This window comes from Convolutriloba macropyga, chromosome 5 (assembly GCF_964194025.1).
Source record: "Convolutriloba macropyga chromosome 5, txConMacr16.3, whole genome shotgun sequence".
In the NCBI taxonomy this organism is placed as follows: Eukaryota; Metazoa; Xenacoelomorpha; order Acoela; family Convolutidae; genus Convolutriloba; species Convolutriloba macropyga.
In genome coordinates, this window is record NC_134472.1 from 10,807,456 (window position 1) to 10,826,620 (window position 19,165).

Consider the following 19,165-nt stretch of genomic DNA (forward strand, 5'->3'; position numbering starts at 1 on the left):
CGCTTTTTATTCCGCTTGCGAAAGTCCATAACCCAACATCTTCAATTTTGCTTAGCCTTATGACCCAAACATTCAGATTTCACGTGTAGTAATTTTCTGTGTTTCAAATACACTCCAACAATAACAATATCTTCAATCAAAAGAAATGATGCGACATCAAGACTACTTCTCTTCGGATAGTAAAAAGACACTTTTCCAATTCTCTACATCAAATCATCAATACAGAAAACGATAACGACTCTTCTGGTGGTAATAAAACCTGTATAATAGCAATGGCTCTTTTGGAGTAGCAAAAACCGATTTGACCAATTGATCCTCTAACACGATTACTGGATCGAAATATGGTTGTCTCAATTTATGCCTGCTTTTAGCTTAATCTCCTCCTTTTTAAATTTTTCATATTGTTCTTGAGGTTTTTCGCAAGTTGACTGATAGTGTACTTTTTCTATTTTTGAAAAAGAAATCAGGAAAAATTGAATATGGCAGTATCTACAATTTTAATTGACGATTTTTTATTGATCTAATACAGAAGGACAGTTCAGGCTAGAGGTTCTGGCAAGCACGACAAATCCAGCATCCTTGGGGAATTGAACTCATTACTTGAGTTGATAAATTGAGGAAATGAGTCTTGACTGAGCATTGACTCGTTCAATTGCAGAGGTACATTGCCTATTTTCTCGGTTTGTAAAATTGTCGAACTCGGTTGACGACTTTCAACCCCCATTTGGTTCTGATTCACAAATCTCAGTTGATCTTTGTTCGTGTTAAGAACGGTCCGGGTTGCTAGTCCGTGACCACTAAGTTCTAACTCCTCTTCCGAAAGCTGCCCGCCTTTCATGATTCGCTCGTGAGAATCTCGTAGCCAATCAGAATTGTTGGACAAACTTAGTGACGTCTGAGAGCATTGTAGCCAGCTAGAACCACTCGCTGCTAGATCTGTATCTTTTGGTTCGACTTTAACGCCTTTTGGAATGCTGGAATTGTCTTGAAGAAGCAAGTTTCTAGGCGAGGGACTCCAATTTAAAGGAGGCTCAATTTTGGAACCTCTTACAGCTAAATTTTTGTAATTTTCATTCATTTGTGGATTTTGGCCTTGCTGAGGATCGAACCCGAAACTAGGCGGCAGTGTTGTTATATTTTGCTGAGACTGTATCTGCTGTGGCGGTTGATTATGGTTGAAACTGGCTGGAAAAAAGTCAAGATTACTGTCGAAAATTAGCCCATTAAGAGGGTCAAATTCAGGGTTCTCTAGATTTTGGTTGCTCTGAGGTGGGGGTGATATGTCGAAGAATAGGTCGTCTATTTGGGACAGAATGTCGTCTTCTGTCAAGTTCATGAGGAGGCAGTCTTGTTCAGTCACCAACGTCTCTTCCTGAAAAAAATCCACCCTGCCATATTCATTCAACATTTCATATCTTACGTGATTTCTAACGATTTTTACGTCATCTTATAAATTAATGCAATGTCGTCACTAAAGTAACATATTAGTACTCGAGTTTCTTCCATAACTTCGCCCTAATCCGGTACCTTCTGCATGGCAGGTACTTAAATCTAAATGAAGTAGCCGTTTTCATAGCTCGGATCGTACCATAAAGTTTTTTGCATGTAAAAGCTTAAAAGCTTTTGTATAGAGTTCTGTATAGAGCCTTGCATTGCTCGAGAATACTTCATTCCTCATAATGCTTCGATCACACACAAGTGACATGCTTGATAAAAAATTATTCTTGCAAGTCGATTTAAAAAAAGGATCTTTTCCGTTCACCCCCCCCCCCCCCTCAGTACGTTATGTACCCGCCAGTTACAGAGCATGTGCGAATACATAGTAAATGATTGTAATAATATAGAACGTGCATCGGGGACACCCATTAAGCTTGGGGGGAGGAGCAGAAACGGAAAAGATCCAAAAAATGACTTTATCCGCTCATGCAAACCAGGCTTTAAGCGAATTAGTAATTTGGGTGTACAAATTACCTGAAACTGAAGTGCATCGGCATATTCTGCTGGGTTTTGGGGTCCCATATTGCCCAAAATATTGTCTGTGTGGCCTATCCCATTCGACATAGCTAACCCCCCACCCAAAAGTGGCGGAAGAGAACAAGAAGAAGTATTTCCATTGCCATTCACATTGTAAATTGGAGCGCTCATTGCTGTAGGTTGAACCTCACTTCGACTGTTGACCGGTACCAGCTGAGAACTTGTTTGCTGCTTCATTGCTATCGGCTTTGCGCTCGTTTCGGTCATTTGACTGCTTGTTGCTGATTTCTGCAAACCCTGTACATACTCGTTCAACGCTCTAACTGTTTGCGTGACCGAATCATGCGCCGAAGCCGAATACTTCGTACCACTGGTTTGTTGTAACTGTTGCTGCGGTATATTTCTAGATTGAGATTGAAGCTTATTCGTACCTGCGCTGTGTTTTTGCTGGTTTGGCAAACTATTGACAGTTGATAACCCGTTAGTTACCATCTGGTTATTATTTATAACTGGAATGCCTTCTAAGTCATTGACAGGAGCGTTCGCATTTTCGTTTCGGGAACCTGAATTATTGCTCATCAATTGCTTCGTCACGTATCTACGGTTAGAGTGAGACGCGGGTAGGCAGTTATTAGGAAAGTTATTACTTTGTTGCTGGTTATTATAACCAAGTTGTACCATAGTTGGGCTATTATTGGCAATTGTGGAATTCATAGGTCCGGATGAATTAGATCGCCTGGCTAGATTGCCGTGGTCTTCTGGTACCAGTTGTTTCCGTTTGCTTCTCGCTGGGGCACTCTGACTGTTTGGGCCAATTTGTATCACTGCGCTCGCATCAATGACTCCACTTTGAGTAATCCTAAAAATATTCTCGTATGACAGTTTTAATCGGAAAATTTAAGATAATGCAGAAATGAGTCAGAATTGAAACAATCGAATGATATTTTTTGCCGCTTCACATTTCATTGCAAAAGCTATAATTGCTCGACTAAAATTACTCGCGAAATTCAAGTCACTATCACCCAGATGGCCACGTTTTAAGATTAGGGCTGTAAGTATATGTGGACCTTTGATGCAGTGAGGAAACTTAGTTGAACTTTGCTTTAACTTTGAAAATATCAATCACATTTATTCACAATGTCTGATTTTGAGCAAGCGTGAACAATGGCATATGTTCGCATCTGTGAGAGCGTTAATCTTTTGAAATTATCTTTGTTCAAACACAAATTTCAAAATTCATTCACAGGGGAGAAAAAATAGCAAATCAGTCTGATTTTTCTTTAAAAAATTTTTTTTGTTTTGCGATGACGTAGATTTTCTCTTTTTTTGTCTATACAAATCTTGAAATGAAACCTAAACTATCATAACCCTATGACTTATTTCACTTCCTTTAATTCGATTTTTGCATATTTTCAATGATTTTGCATCAAATTTTGCGGAATTTAAACTCAAAAGCACTGTGATTTTGGTAGTCTATTATGGTAATATTATGAATGATAATTCAACACGAAAGAATCATCTAATATCCAAGTTTCTTTTATTTTACCAGTTACTTTCAAACTTTGCTTCTGTAGAAAAAAAACTGAATATCATTAAACAAACGGTACAATATTGGTGGCAGGTAATTCTCGCTGGCGACAACCACCATCAATGAAGATTAATCTGCTTCAATAAAACTTTATTGCCGCAAACTTATAAACGACAGAGGTTACCAAAAACCACAGTTTTTAATGTCACAAAATAGCTCAAATGTTATCATCTTTGTGCTACCAAATATATACATGTCAACAGGACTGATTTTCGTTTAATAGTTGCTCTTTGATGTATCTTAAGATACAGTTGCGCATGACTGCACTATTCATTAAAACTATTGTGCCAACATGATCTATCATGAGAGTTTTTTAAATTCAGTTGTCATTTCAGTATCCGGTCGTGAAACTGCATGTAAACATGGATGCCTCCCAATAATAAAAAAAATGAATTAGATCAGTTTTGAAAGCAGTTTGAATCAAGTTAAAAGTTATCGAATTACAGTGATTGGCTGATGTAGTATCTTTAGTCAAAGTGGTTTTTCAACTGGCTTTAAAGTTGCGATAGCGTAGTATGATACAGGTTTTTTGCAAGTGAAACGCTCAGTTAGCTAAGATTAGCTAATAAATTTGCAGTTTTGACATAAAATTGTGTTAGAGGGAAAAATAAATACTGAATTTCCAAAACCACATTAGATGGTTGAATAAATGTAATATGGAAAAGTTAGTGTAATTTTACTACGAAGTATACAATTATTCGACGTATTATTCGGTAATTATATCCTGCGAGAACGTTGTTGGTTAGTTTTGCTTTTATTGCTGCCTTACTAGATTCAGAAACCATAGAGGTCAAAATTAAATGACATACTTTAAAGAAATTGAAAGAACATAGCCGACTATCGTCGGGCCAATGTCTCTCAAACGATTGGCGAGCGGTTGTCGAGCGAAGACAATTCGAACGTTTCAAAACGGTTGCGTGTATTATTTCGCTTTTACGTCACCAACGAACAAAAAACGTTGTTACGTATTTAAACATTTTATTTACGTAATTTTTACAGTTTCAAAGTTCACTAAAGACAAAAGTTTTGCCATGACCATCTAGAAGACGTTTAACCTTTGTACGAAAACGAGGTATTGTAGGGACAGAATACAGATAACAAAATACCCTGATCTGATAATCATCCCCCAAATCCATCGATATTGTTTGTTATCATTCTTATCTCTTTATGACAAACTTTGCTTAATCTTTCTGTTTATGCCGTTACCCTGACAGCAAGTTAGTTATTTCAGACAAAAATGGACAACATCCCTGCGCAATGATCCAGTAGCGTTTCCTCAGGTGTGGGTTGTTCAAGTTTTCAACAGCAAATTGATAACCTAGGAGAAAAAATCACAGGTTTGACTGCGGAAGTTTTTTTGCAAAACATAAAATGGAAAATTTTGAAAACTAACAACATGAAATGAAGGAGAGGCTATACAAGAGTTTTATACAGGCAAAGATTTTGTGATTATTTGCAACCCACCTAAATGATGGAAGACACGTTCTTGGTAACATTTTGAATTTTTTTGATTATCTAGGAGTTAATTTATCTGAAGATAGAGTTAAACCCTGTCATATTCTCCCAGAAACCGGGGCACAGGATTGTTTGTTTGCTTCGGTTATTGTCAACTTCATCTATTTCAAAGAAAAAGATTGGATTAATAGCTGTCGGCGAAAACAGAAACAAAAATGAGTAACATTAATGGCAGAAACATTTTCATGAACGAAAGATTTCCCAAAGATGACGCGGAGCTGAAAACTGAAGCGTCCAAAAAAAATTCTTACTTCAACAAAAAAATTGCGGGGTATCAGTTCTTGTCAAAAAAGTGACGTTTGAACATCATATGTGCCTGTGAACAACATCCAAGAGCTGGAAAATGTCGACTCCAGAGCTATTAAAAAATCATATATTGGAAGCAAACGATAATTTACGCGTTAAATTGATCTTGACGATGGCTCCGATTGAAGTTGCAATAACACTTCATGCTAAAAAAAGTACGGACATACTACTACGGACATAATGATTTGTGCATTACTACGGACATAACGATTTGTGTTTTGAAATTATCTGCCCCTGAGTTCCATTAATAAATTTAATACTTAATTATTACATTAAGTGGAGCCTTGAATCAGTTCCCCCTCTGATAATTTAAAAACAATTAATTGAGTAAAAACATCTTTGTCTTCTTTTTTTTCAAAGCGTGCGATATTCGCTGCTCTGAGAGCAGCTTTTCTTCTTCTGCTGTTGTTTTGGTCTATTACGTCAATTTTTAACTTTTATTAATTCAGTGGCGGGGTTCTCGTCATGCGATATACACAGGAGTTGAATTTTTTTCGTTACGTGAAATTTACGTTTCTAGTTTTTTACGGTTTTTTAATTGACTGAAGGCATGCGATATTTGCAGCTTTTGGGAAAAGAAAAAAAGTTAAACTGGCATGTATACTGTGTTACTAAACATGTTACTAAACTGTGTTATTTTCATTTCTGTTTGGATGGGATTTTTGTAAGTATAAGGATTCTTGTCTATGTTTTTTCCGCAACTCAGGGTGAAGGTATAACAACAGAAACATTGTTTTGTGTCCAAATACGTAATTATTAGCGCAAATGAAGGAATAGTTGTTCTTCAAAATATGAGATCAAAACGTATTTTTGACGGGTTTGTTGTAACGGTATCAGCATTAGATGTTAAACGCTTAGTAAATTGTTTAACTGAAACGTGGCTCAATGAAAACTGCGACACACATTGTTTTAAAATACATGTTTTAAAATTAATTGCATGTAACAGAGAAACGAAAAGGAGGAGGAGTTGCAATTTACATACAAAAAATATTAAAGGGCAAAAAGTATCTAGCTACAGAAACAATTTCCGTCAGATTTTGTCTCTACAACTTAAAATCAAAAACAGGAGTCTCTTAATCATAAACACATACATGAAACCGAACACACCCATAAAAGTATACAGAAGTACTTCAAAACTGCCTCGAGAAAGTTGAGTTAAAACCTGACTTGCTTTTGACTTGCGTAATTGTCAAACAAATGGCAGCACAAGGGAGACATCCACTAGCAAAAGCAGCAATAATATAACTTTTTTGCAGTCATGACATTGAGACCTCTAACATCAAGACTACTATCACTGACCATTGCACAGTTTTGTTCCACGTTAATCGCAAAATACAATCGGATACAGAACAACCGTTCACTATGACGGAAAAACACTTACTGTGTCTGGAAAAACACTTACTGATTCGTCCATTTTGACAAAAAAAAATTTAAACTAAATCAGGTTTTAAAAAATTTTTTGATGAACGCTACCGTGATGTTGATTTAAATGAATGGATTTTATAAAGTTTCATGGTCTCGTGGAGGATACCATAAAACGGTTTATTCCAACTAAAGTATACAAATAAATTTCTAACTCCGACGCAAAAAAACGAAAATTTCTTTAAGGCAACCCACGTAGTTGAAAGAAACTCGAAATCCACCTTAGGCGTCGACGAGAGCTCTGTCGAGTTGTTCAACAGTGTTTTCTCTGCATTTGGATTTGATAAACACCTACTTCCACAAGTCAAAACCTAATAATGAGATGAAATAGAACAATAAACTCAATGGTATTAAGCTTTGTAAACAAAACAGTTTCGACAAAATTAATTCAGAAATTGCCCAACAAAATTTCACAAGATCCTTACTGTGTTAATAACTTGAATCTCAAAAAGTTAGAATTTTCGCCTGTTCCTGTGCTCACAGTACTATATAATGACTGCATCAGGAAGTGCTAGTTCCCAGAATGTTTGAAAAAGGCTATAGTTATTCCCCTTCAAAAGTCGGGAAATGTTGTTGATCCAAACAATTTTAGGCCTGTTTCTATACATCCTATAATCAACAAAGTATTTGAGAAAATCTTGTTCGCTCAAATGGGCAGTTGTCTTGACAAAAACTTCCTTTCTCAAAAACAATGCGGCTTCGGAAGAAAAGTTTCCACGATCAACGCTCTGGTTTTGCTAACTTCTGAAATACAAAAGTCATGGGAAATGAAAAATCCAGCAAAAAGAGCTACATTTTTGAAGTTACGAGAAACTTTGATACTGTGAATCATAAACATCTGCTTAATGTATTTCTTGATCTGGGCTTCAGAGGACCAGTACAAGAAATCATGTCTTCCTATCTATCAAACCGAAGTCAGAGAGTTAAAATAGGTAATCAATTATCATCATGGAAAACTAATGAAATTGGGGTGCCACATGGTTCAATTCCGTGACCTCTAATTTTCATTTTATATCTAAATGGGAGCACACAATTTTTCAATGATCTTGATATTATTCTATTTGCCGATGACACAGTTTTTCTGCAGAACAAAATGAACAAAAATATACATTACCAGGAACGCGTAAACGTTGTTGCCGGTTGGTTTAATAATAAATGCATGACAATAAATTGTAAAAAAACAGTTGAAGAGATTCTTAGTAGAAGTAACAGCAGAAATCAAGCTACTATTCCACCTATCAAAAATATTTGATGGAATTATTGAACGAAGACCTTTTGTAAAGTGCCTTGGAGCTTTTATTGAAAATCACTTGAAGTGTACCGAGCATGTTCAATACCTAAATGAAAAATTGAACAAATTTTTAAGTTCATTTTATCGCTTGAGAAAATTGCTGACATTTTTAACAGTTTTTGTTTTACCATAAATTGTATATACAACCAATTGTTCAATGTGCTGTGTCTTTGCATAGCACGGCGTGCATAACAGCCCTAGAGCCCCTGGAATATAATTTGAGTCATTTGGTTAGAATTATATGCGGTTTGAGAAATCGCGATTCAATTCGTGCTCTGAGGGAACACAGTCAGATTCTAACTGTAAAAGAACTGCATCTGAAAGAAATATTAAAGTTATTAGTCATTGTTTTGAGAAATGAGAGCCCACTAGAGGAGATTAAATCAATAAAAACTTGTGTTGAACTTGAGAAGGTAACAAAACCGAGATATACATGTAGATCCATCAAACCATCTAATTACGAAACTGGCTGTATCTCCAAATCTATTGTGTAAGGGTGGGGAAATTTCTCAACATCATGCTTAACTGTGAGCCCAATTTTTGTAAAAATTATAAAAACAATGAACAGAAACAAACTGGAAAACTTTATCAATATGTGTTTCCAATGTTACTTTCAAGGCAATGCTGAACTACTTTCAAAATTTTACTGATTTTTATTTCTTTAAGTTCTTTGTTGGTTATTAATTCCGTTTTTTGTCATCTAGTGGAATTTTGTTACATTTGGAGATATTTGACTTTTAGTCAAGTACCTTTAAACTGCTTCAAGTCATCACTAGACTAGGTTTCTTTGAAGCCTATTGATGACCTGTTGGAACTGATTGATGTGTTTGTGCTGAAAGGATAACATGTCCTTAGCTTCTGAAAACCAATTTAATCAAATAAATTAATTGTCTTCAGTAGCCAGCTGGGGCTTAGGGATGCTAGTATTAAGGGGGGGGGGGCGGAGTTGGGGGGTTCCAGCGATGGGGGTAAGGTTCGAAGGCCAAAAGTTAGCGGGTTCAAATCAACAAGGGAAGGAGGGTGGATGACTTAGTGACTTAGTACCCTACGGGCTTTGCTAGTTTTATTCGTTTTTGAGTACGAAATGTTCAAAGGGTCAAACGAAAAATCAGTCAAGCGAAAACTGGGATAAGAAGGCTAAAAAACTGCAAAAATTAGACCACAGAACTAGCGTAATCGCTACAAATGGAAAACAAAGTTGAAAATTGTTTCGAAGTTTGAAATTTCTGCACTATAATCCAAGAGGTTTTTTTTCGAGCATGCGCAACATTCGGTGACAATATTTTATCACTATTATCCTAGCATAAGGTAACTACTGTCCAAACCGTCACTCCTGTCAATAATTAAATGGTTTAACTTCCCTGACATGTCAACAATATGTCATTTCGACAAAAATGAAACAAAGCCTAATTGGTGATTAAGAAAAAATTTTGCAGTTTTACATCTACCCACGTAACTGCTGTTAAGAAGTTTTAAGTCTCTAAATTGGATGCATAGCATATCTCTATCTCGCGGGCCATAAAGTTTAGTGCTAATTGAGGTATTCGGCGAAAAAATACATACACTGAATAGTGGAAACTATTTACGTTATCCGTAAAAATGAGTGAAAAATGTCATGTGACTTTGCCGATGTTGTCCAAGGTTAACTTGTTGATTTTGCTCCGTGATCTATCCGGTTAAAAAGTAAAAAAAAATGCAACGAGGTTTGTCACTGTTGCCCACAAAGCCCCCTCCCCCAAACAACCCCAAAATTGCTAAAGTGAGCGTTTGGTGGCCCAATGGAAATTACCTAGCTTTTTTGAGAGTTCCATTGACCGTTGATGGCTGGTGCTGGAGTGCTCTCTTCTTCTTAAACATCATGTCCACTTCTGTCTGGTGATTTGGGGCTATTCTCCAGATAGAGTTGCCACTGTTCAGCTCTTCGTGGAAACTTCCAATCACAGCCACAGTCTGTTGCGGTTGCTGCTGTTGTTGAAATGTCGGACTGTTATTACCCGTGACTACTTTTTGGAAGCACTTGTTGGTGGCTAATGCGTGGTAGACGTTGTTCTGAAACACACACTTGCAATTGCCTGTTTATTTTACGGTATTGTGTTTCTTTTGACATGAATCAATTGTTCTTTTTGCATACAGCTAGTGTGTGAACTTTGGAGCATTTGTGCTCATTATTGATTTATTTCCGGTCAATCGTGACTTCAATGTTGAAAGAAAACAAGTCCGGACGGAACGGCGCGATCAAAAATTTGCCACGTCAATTAGTTTGGTCGCATGGGACTCCCCTTCACCTGCCCGCGAGCCAAATCCACCACAAACCTATATTGGGTCATGGTATTCATTGAGAGAACATGCGAGAATGATTTATTTGCAATGAGATTATATTATTTGCAGAAAAACATCGAGCAGCTCTTTAAAAGTTACTTTTATTCAGCAAAACCTATCGCTTATGTTCTTTGGCTTAAAGAAAGTAATGCTCAACTGGAACAAAACTAGTTTCACCACACGAACTTGATTTTGGGTGGTGGTAACTTTTTTGTAACTTTGGTTCTCTTGCGCAAGTCTGCTAAGTTTGCGCCGGTTTTACCACAATTCTAATATCCACAGTATAATTTATGACATTTCTTTCCATTCACGACAAATCAGATTAAGTTTTTACTAACCTGCCAAGCAGGGTCCGAATGTTTGTAGTACGAGAAGTTATCCGCAATCCAAGCCAGCAGATCATTTAGCGTAATCTTCCCATCAAAAGATGCACCCCTCGCTTTCATGGACATACAGATCAACGTAGTATATGAAAATGGGGGTTTGATCAGGTGGTTGTACTTGTACTTTGACACGTCTGGGTCATCCAGAAGCTGAGCAGCATCGGATCCCTTCGCATTAGTGCTCAATTGTGGTGAAAAGTTCTGAAGTGTTGATCGAATTAGGAGTTGATGGTTGCCCATGTTGGTCATTGGATAAGGCACAAACTCGTTTCCTGAAACATTTAAAATGTGAGAGATTTCCGGAATTTAACCTTAAATATGCATCCGAGCTCCATCTCGCAGAGTGCCGACATCATGCTGGCGCCTCAAACATTTATATCGTCAGAATGAAATTACAAAAAAGGAGTAAAAAAGTTACATCTGCTATAAAATCGACTAGAAGCACACTACTCGTCTAATAATGATCACATTTTGATGTCCGTTGTTAAGAGGCTTGATTTCTGCAACAAAATGTGAAAATTTTATTTTGGAAACTAAACTTTGGTACGGAACGTGATGTCATCATAAAAAAAGTTAATCTGAAATAATTGCATAAAAAGTTTTTTCATTTTTGCAAATGTGGACTGTCGAACATCTCAAATCCCCACTCACAAAAACAGTACTGTTCAGACGGAGTGTTAAAAATTATTTTGTTTCAAATCTGAATGACGTTTTGCTCTGCTTAATTTGTCAATAGCGAGAAGCAGTAAAATCAAATTGGTTATAAACTATTATTATGCATCGGTTGACAAAAATCAACCAGGACGATCGCCTATCACAAACAAATTTACAATGAAAGCGAAAGCAAGAGCAACACTGAGTAAAAATATATTTAGCGCCAACTTTTTGATCTTTTGGATAAAAAATCGTCAGCTAACAAACGAAAAAGCCAGAGAGAGAGAGAGAGAGAGAGAGAGAGAGAGAGAGAGAGAGAGAGAGAGAGAGAGAGAGAGAGAGAGAGAGAGAGAGAGAGAGAGAGAGAGAGAGAGAGATAGAGAGAGAGAGAGAGAGAGAGAGAAATAACAGTTTTTTGTTAATATACTTAACTTTTTAGAACTATTACTAACTTCAAAAATCACAAAAAAAAAACCAATTTTCATCATAAATTTGCAGGTTTTTGCAAATTGAAAAAATAATCAGTAGTTCTGGTTTCGTGAGTTGGATAAAAATTTGATACAAAAATCTAGAAACTAATCACGAAGTATTGTCAAAACAAAAATTCAACACTTATTGTTAACCAAAGGGAAACCAAAGGACACATAAGTTTGTTTTTTAGCTGACCACAATGCACAGACAAGACAAATTCACGGCAAAAAATGTCTGTAAAAATCAACAAGAAGTTTGGTTGATCTTCGGTCGCAATAGCAACTATTATGCACATAAAAAGATAAAACTTGCAAGGTATCAATTGAATCGAAATTTAGATTTTGCTTTTGGAAATATAAAATGTTTCAATTATTTAAAAAAATGCTCCAACGTGGTGCTCCGACGTGTGGATCTCCGTCAAATGGTCTTCCCCGAATCTCAATGGCAAGATAATACCCGGGTCAAGGTTTTTGGGTGAATTTTTGTAAGAAATGCGGTGAATGCGGCGAATTTTTGTAAGAAATGCGGTGACTGCGGTTAAAGCGGTGAAAATTAATTTCACCGCATTTCTTAGAAAAATTCACCGCATCGACGTTTGTGGCAGCAAATTAATGTAAGAATTGCGGTGAAAGCGGTGAATGCGTTGAAAAAAAATTTCACCGCATTTCACCGCATTTCTTACAAAAATTCACCAGGAAATTCACTGCATTTCACAAAAATTCACCGCATTTGCTTTACTGAATTTGATTTAAATTCACGAGAAATATCATAGAAGGAAATGACAGTTGGCGCAGTGGAATAAGAAGTTGAAGGCATGCAGGAGGTAAGAGATTCAAACCCGTGTAAGGAAGTTGATTTCTTATAAAAATAGTGCAAACGCGGTGAAAATAAATAATTCAGCGCAATTGACCTCATTCACCGCAAAGAAAGAAATAAGAAATACGCGGTGAAAATTATTTTCTCACTGCATTTCACTGCATTTCTTAAAAAAATTCACCAACAAACCGCGACCCGGGTATTCACGCACTACCGGTTAGATAAGCGAAAAAGTATAAAAATTTGTCCTCACAAATTGTTGATATATATCAGAACTCAATTTGTTGTGACGAGAAGAAGATTTCAAAAGAAACAGACGCACAAACAATGATAAAGGAATAACTTTGATCAGCTGTCTTTTCTACTTAAATATAGTCCTGCTCTGCAAGATCAAAACGCTCCACAGAGTTTATTTATAAGGGAATATGTACTTTGAACGAGAAAGAAGCCACAAAATATTTCGGATTAATTTCAAAGGTGTTGTTCCTATGAATGTTTGTTTCCTAAAGAGAACAAAACCGTAAAAGACATTTGTTATTTAAATAAAACTGAAATTTAATTGAAACTGAAATTGTTCAACAAGAATTGATTATACAAACTGAGAGCCTTCAAAACAAGGAGGCTCGGTAATGTGCGACACATAAGGTTTAGACCACGCTGTTCCAGAATTTTGACATAATTCTCCAGCAAATGAAGAATAGATAGAAAAACCCAAAAGTTCAAGTATTTTTCAAAAAAAATTGTTGCATGAACAAAAAGATAGCCTTCAAAGCAAATACCTCAATGGAGTAAAAAATGATGCATTAAACTATTGAGATATGTCAAAATTCAGAAAGCGAGTCAAGACGATCAGCAAAGTTTAACAACAACAACAACAACAACAAACATTAATTACATAAAAAACTTTATGTCCGTTTTATAAAACAAAACTTAATAAAGAAGTCATGATATAGTCAGATAAAACTGAAAATAAACAAAATAACTTTTAATTTGCCAGAAAAGATATAAGACCTTTCCATAATAAGGCTTTGTAACAGTTAGACAATAAAGAACAAAACCAGTAAATTTGAAAAATTCACTTATAATTATTTAAAACAATTAAATTCAAAGTTAAACCATTAGAAATCAACTAAAATATCCCATAGGTTAACAAATACCAATGCTTCTATAGAAGAGGATTAACAACTGTCGGTATTACATTGTGTATGCTGTTACAAAAAGAACAACAAATAGACAACAAACAAAAAATCAATTAAAATTTGCCAGAAAATGCTTTTGAAGCCGTAAAGCAATAATTTGGCCCCCAAACTATGTTTGATTGCACCTTCTTCGAACACTGATAAGGTATTATGTGACCTCTCTTTAATGAAACTAGTTAACAAGTAGACAAAAAAGAAAAAAAAGGCAAAATTAGGTAACACTTGTTTTTTTTCGAACAAAAAATTATTTCCAAAGATATGGAAGCCATTAATTACAAAATGAAACAAATAAATAGGTTTGTTTATTCTTCCAAAGGGAGCCCATGAAACTTGCAAATATCCAGATTATATCTTACGTCTATAAAACGAACGTCAAATATGACAAAAATCAAAAATTAGATTATTTTTTTTGTGTGAAAAACCTGTGTCGAAGCCAGTAAAGGCAGAACGAATTCATTAAAACATTAAATTTTGTGATACCAATCGCTATTGGCACCTTCTTTTGACGACAATAATGTCATATTTGGCCTGTAATGAAGGAGACTGAGTAACAAACAGACAAAAAAGGAACCAAATTGCGAAATTAATTTGATTTTTTTTATTTTGGAAAACAATTGTTTTCAAAGTCATGAAAGCCAGAAGCTATATACTAATATCAAAATACCGGCTCATCTATTCTTCCATGAAAGCCAATGCGACGGGGTACTTGTACATGTTATCTCATACAACTGAAAAGACAAAGTAAAAACGACAGTTAAAAACAAAATTAAAAAATTCAAAATAATTCTTCGAGAAAGTAGTGTCGAAGACGTTAAAACCGAAACCTGAATTTTAATATTATCGATGGTGCTTTATATTGAACGCCAATAATGTGATATATGAACTGTCAATAACGTGATAATGCGACAAAATTAGAAGACATGAAAAATGGGCAAAAAGCTGAAAATTAAAAAAATGTAAAATCTAGTAGTATCAAATCCAGAACGCCTTAACTTGAGGCGTAAAACCTCAATAAAGATTGAGTTTGAATTCATTAGAAGGAATAAGCATTCTTTCATTGCTGACACTAAGCAAAAAGTTGACAAGTAAGAAAAAAATGGAGGCAAAGTTCAATAAGCCATTTTTTATTTAAAAATCAAAAATTTAAAAATTCAAAACGACCATAAGCTTCCAAGTAAAAAATTAGATGCCTTAATTCGGAGCTAATTAAGAAGCCAATAAGACCTATAACTAGTAAACTTTGATTTGAAAAGTTCTTTTATTTAATTAACAGAAAAAAAGATCAATTTTTTTAAAAAAAAAACACCGACTGATTACAATCCAAATTATTTTTGGATCGTAAGAGTCCAAGAATGGTCCAAAACTAGCCCTGCTAATGCTGTTTGTACATTTAGTAGAACTAACATTGCGAATGTCATAGATATAGATGTTTTGTTTGTTAAAAAATCAAACATAAATGCTGCGTTTTTGATAATCAACGATTAAAGTTAGCAAAAAACGGCAAAGTTTTAATTACAGAGCTCTCTCAACGTAAGTTGAAGTCGCAATTGCCCCCACTGGAATCTACAAAGATTGTGTTAGTGGTGTTTGGGTGTGCACTTCCTGCAAATTTAATCAAATTGGACTGAAGAAACTTATTTCGTGCTATTTTTGATGAAAAAGTCTGGATTTTGAAATATTTAGCCAGATTTTTTGACAAAGAAATTAAATAGAAGAAGCCGACGGTATTTTTTTGTCCTTAAACATAAAGTCAGCAAGATTTTTTTTAAAAATTCTAACAAATTTTAGCAAGATTGGCGAAATTTTTCTGTCAAAATTCCGAAAAATGTGAACAAAATCAACGGAATTCACTCTATTTTCTCAAAAGTTTAAGCCTCGATAACTCCCTGTAAAAAGCGAAAATCAAAAAATCTTTTTAATTCCATATTCTACGCTGGACAAGCTTTCTAATGATACCAGTCTCAACTCTCTACGATGAATATATCGATCGGCCAAAATTGACTGAACAAAAAAACCCATTTGAGTATATAGTTCCCCCCCCCCTCAAGAGGGGTCGGAACAATAAATCCTTCCCACTTCTATTAATGTTCCATTTCTATTAATATACCCACTTCGATGTGATTTTTTGAGAAAATTATGTCATCATAGAGAAAGTGGATCATAAGCCTGAGAGAAAGTGCATCATAAGCCTGATATTTTTTAATGACAAAACTGCTAATCCCGCTGATTTTTAAATCATTCAGTTGAAAAGTGAACGAAAACGTGCAAAATTGGAAAAAAAAATTCTCCATATATTTACGCTTGTCAGTTTTTCGAATGATATAATTCATATCTTTCTACGTCAAATATATCAGTCCGCCAACCTTAACTCCACAAAAAACTCAATTGAGCATATCGTTTCTGTTTTTACCAAACCGAGTCGAAAAAATGACCCAGAAAATATTTTACATATTGCTCACCTTTTAAATCTCTGAATGGCCTGTATAAAATTTGATCCAAAATTGGAAAAAATGGTTTTCCAGAAAATCTAGAGTCTTTATCTTATCCCTATTAGGCGAAATTTGTAGGCTGCGTTTCTGGGCAAACTTTTCAATATTTTTTTTTTCAAGAGCCCGTAAGAATTTATCATGGTAATCATGAAATTGTGGCATCTTGCAAAATATAAGCTTCGCGCACTAGAATCTTTTAAAATATAAGCGTATTTTGCAATATTTTGCAAGAATCTTGCTATACCAGGGAAACTTGGATCGTTTTCCAAGATAGCAGTACCATTTGCGAGAATATTACACGATGTTTCAAGATGTGAAAATCCTATAACTAGTCGTCGCTAGAAACGAACCTTTTCGGTTGTTTAACATAGAGAAAATATTCATTAATCACCTTCTGCAGATCCTCCTCGTGACAGTACAGCCGGAACAAACCCTCCCGAGTTTGCTGCATTCCTATTGGCTAACCCGACTGTTCGATTCAACCCCATATTTGCCGTCAGACCCAAATTCCCATTGACAATTGTGGTAACTTCTCGTTTGGCAGGTATTGTCGTGATTGAAATCTTTTTCGACATGGGTTTTTGAGAAAGAGGTCGTGTCGTTGCCGCGTTTTCATTTGTCGCGCCTTTCGCGTTTTGTTTACCATTATTTCGTTGAGGTGAAACAGTCACAAAATTTTGCGCGTTACTTAAAGCGGCAGCAAAATTTATCAAGTTTTTGTTCCGATTGGGTGGAGCTCGAGTTGCGGTTTTAGCCACTCCTTTGACTGGAAATCCGGGCAATTTACTTCCAACTTGACTCAGAAAATCGGCATTAGATTTAATATCGCTATGTGCAGTTGAGCCGCCGGCGGCGGTTCGATCCTCAGTCAGGTCTGTATTTTGATTTACAATCTTACTCGGTTCTTTTTTGACCTCGGACGTTGGGTCAATTTGAATTCCTCCTTGCATTGAGTGTAACCAATTTAAACTTGTCAGCGAATCATCTAATTCGTCTTCGGCTTTCTCATCAACGAACTCTGATTGGCTGGCGGCTGCTCGCCACGCTGCTGTGGGTGATTGAGCGTCAACTAGTTTGTCCTTATTTGGAATGTCAACCAAGAAAACATCCGGATCGGGCTTGAACAAATTTTGCTGCTGACCGAAATTGCCTGGAGATGCCATCAGTGTTTGCGACATTTTTCAACAATTTGGAATTTGGTCAGATCTGAAAATTGTCCACAGCCGCCTATTACAAAGCGATCTTTTCCCGAAATTGAGGCTGATTGGGATCCGAATAACAAATGAAGGTCCTGATTGCGGTCGAAAAGACAGCTCCGAGATTTGAGACGTGAACCAACCCCAAACTAACGTTGAAAACCGCAATTAAACCATGAGCCTTCAGAACTTTCAACTCAGAGTGACTATGTAAAAGTTCTCGAGCCAATTTTGAGAGTTTAAGAGTCGTCAAGAGTTGTTCAAGCTCTTGAAGCTTTTGTTTTCTCGCTTGAGCAAGCCAGCTATTGTTCAAACTAAAGCTCGAAGATAAGATTGGAACTGCGGGCCATAGTTGTTGTTTTTTATTTGGTTATTTTTATTGGTTAAAATTGGTAGAATAAATCTGAGTTTTAAACGGCAATGTGAATTGTTTGTAAGAGTTTGTGCCGATTGAAGTCAACCATAATTGAGACCTTTTCTTGTGTTATACAGCCTCTCGTCATTTCAGATTCGTGAAGCACAAAAAATAACAATAACAAAAGTAATACCAAAGTTATACGTTGACAGAAAGTATTCTAAACTTGGCCAGTGTACTCTAAATTGAACAAAGAGTATATGTAATATTAAGCTTTGTTTTGTTTCTGCAGCTAAAACAAAAGTTTTGCTCGTCTTTTTACTTTTGTCTAAAAGCGATTTCGACTATCATGCATAAAGTCGTATAAGTCGTGACTGTAAAACCAGTGATAAATTTTCTTTGAACTGTTAAGATTGAAAAAAAAGTTTAACTGAAACATGATACATGTTTTGACGTGACCTGCGTTTGAATAAAATGAATTACGTTCAAACGTTTCAGAAATGTTTGAACAAAATGTTGAAACTTGCGAGCCTTTGCGTCAATAATTCATCAAAAACCATATATTTGAAATAAAGGAAAAATTGTACTGTCATTCAAATTTTATGTGTTTCATTTCCTGAACCAAAAATAGCGGGGAGCAATTTTGGCCACAAAGTAAATACGAATTCATAAAAATCAACACAAAATAACACCGATGAAATCGATTTTATTAGTCAATAATTAATATACACGCTATGATCTGCTTCAAAGATTGTACAAAAATATATCTCCGGTAAATTGCTTTGAAATTATATTCCCAAAATATATCCGGATTTACAGATTACACTACGCGTTTTTCAGTATCGAGTGTAATTCCAGCGTTTTTGGGAGTAATCCAAACACACACGCTGCAAAAGACGCTGCCTGTGAATTATTAATATCCTAAACGATGCTGTTCCCAAAAATATGGGGAACCAAATCAAGAAATGGTAAATGGTATATAACGACTTAAGCATTATAGCCGTGTCTGCTTCAACGGTGGGAGTTTTCTTTAATTCACGTTTGTGTTGTCTTTTCATTTTGTGGAGGGGGAATAAATACATGAACAAATTCGGCACAGGTGGTTTCAGGCATATTGTTTGAGCGTGAAGCCTGCATACATTAAAAAAGGAGCTGAAAGCGTGTGCGGATTATAAAAAGAGCAGTTA

The 19,165-nt window shown here is 35.7% G+C and overlaps 1 protein-coding gene across 1 annotated transcript; it reads right to left on the reverse strand.

The window, feature by feature from the left end:
- Positions 1–460: 460 nt before the first annotated feature.
- Positions 461–18,861, reverse strand: LOC142339133 (uncharacterized). Its single transcript, XM_075388882.1, has 5 exons — positions 16,819–18,861; positions 10,754–11,070; positions 9,886–10,145; positions 1,972–2,833; positions 461–1,372 (listed from the first exon to the last, which is right to left on the reverse strand). Exons 1-5 carry the CDS (start codon positions 17,603–17,605, stop codon positions 539–541), a joined length of 3,060 nt encoding a protein of 1,019 aa, XP_075244997.1. The 5' UTR covers positions 17,606–18,861; the 3' UTR covers positions 461–538.
- Between the last annotated feature and the right edge of the window lie 304 nt (positions 18,862–19,165).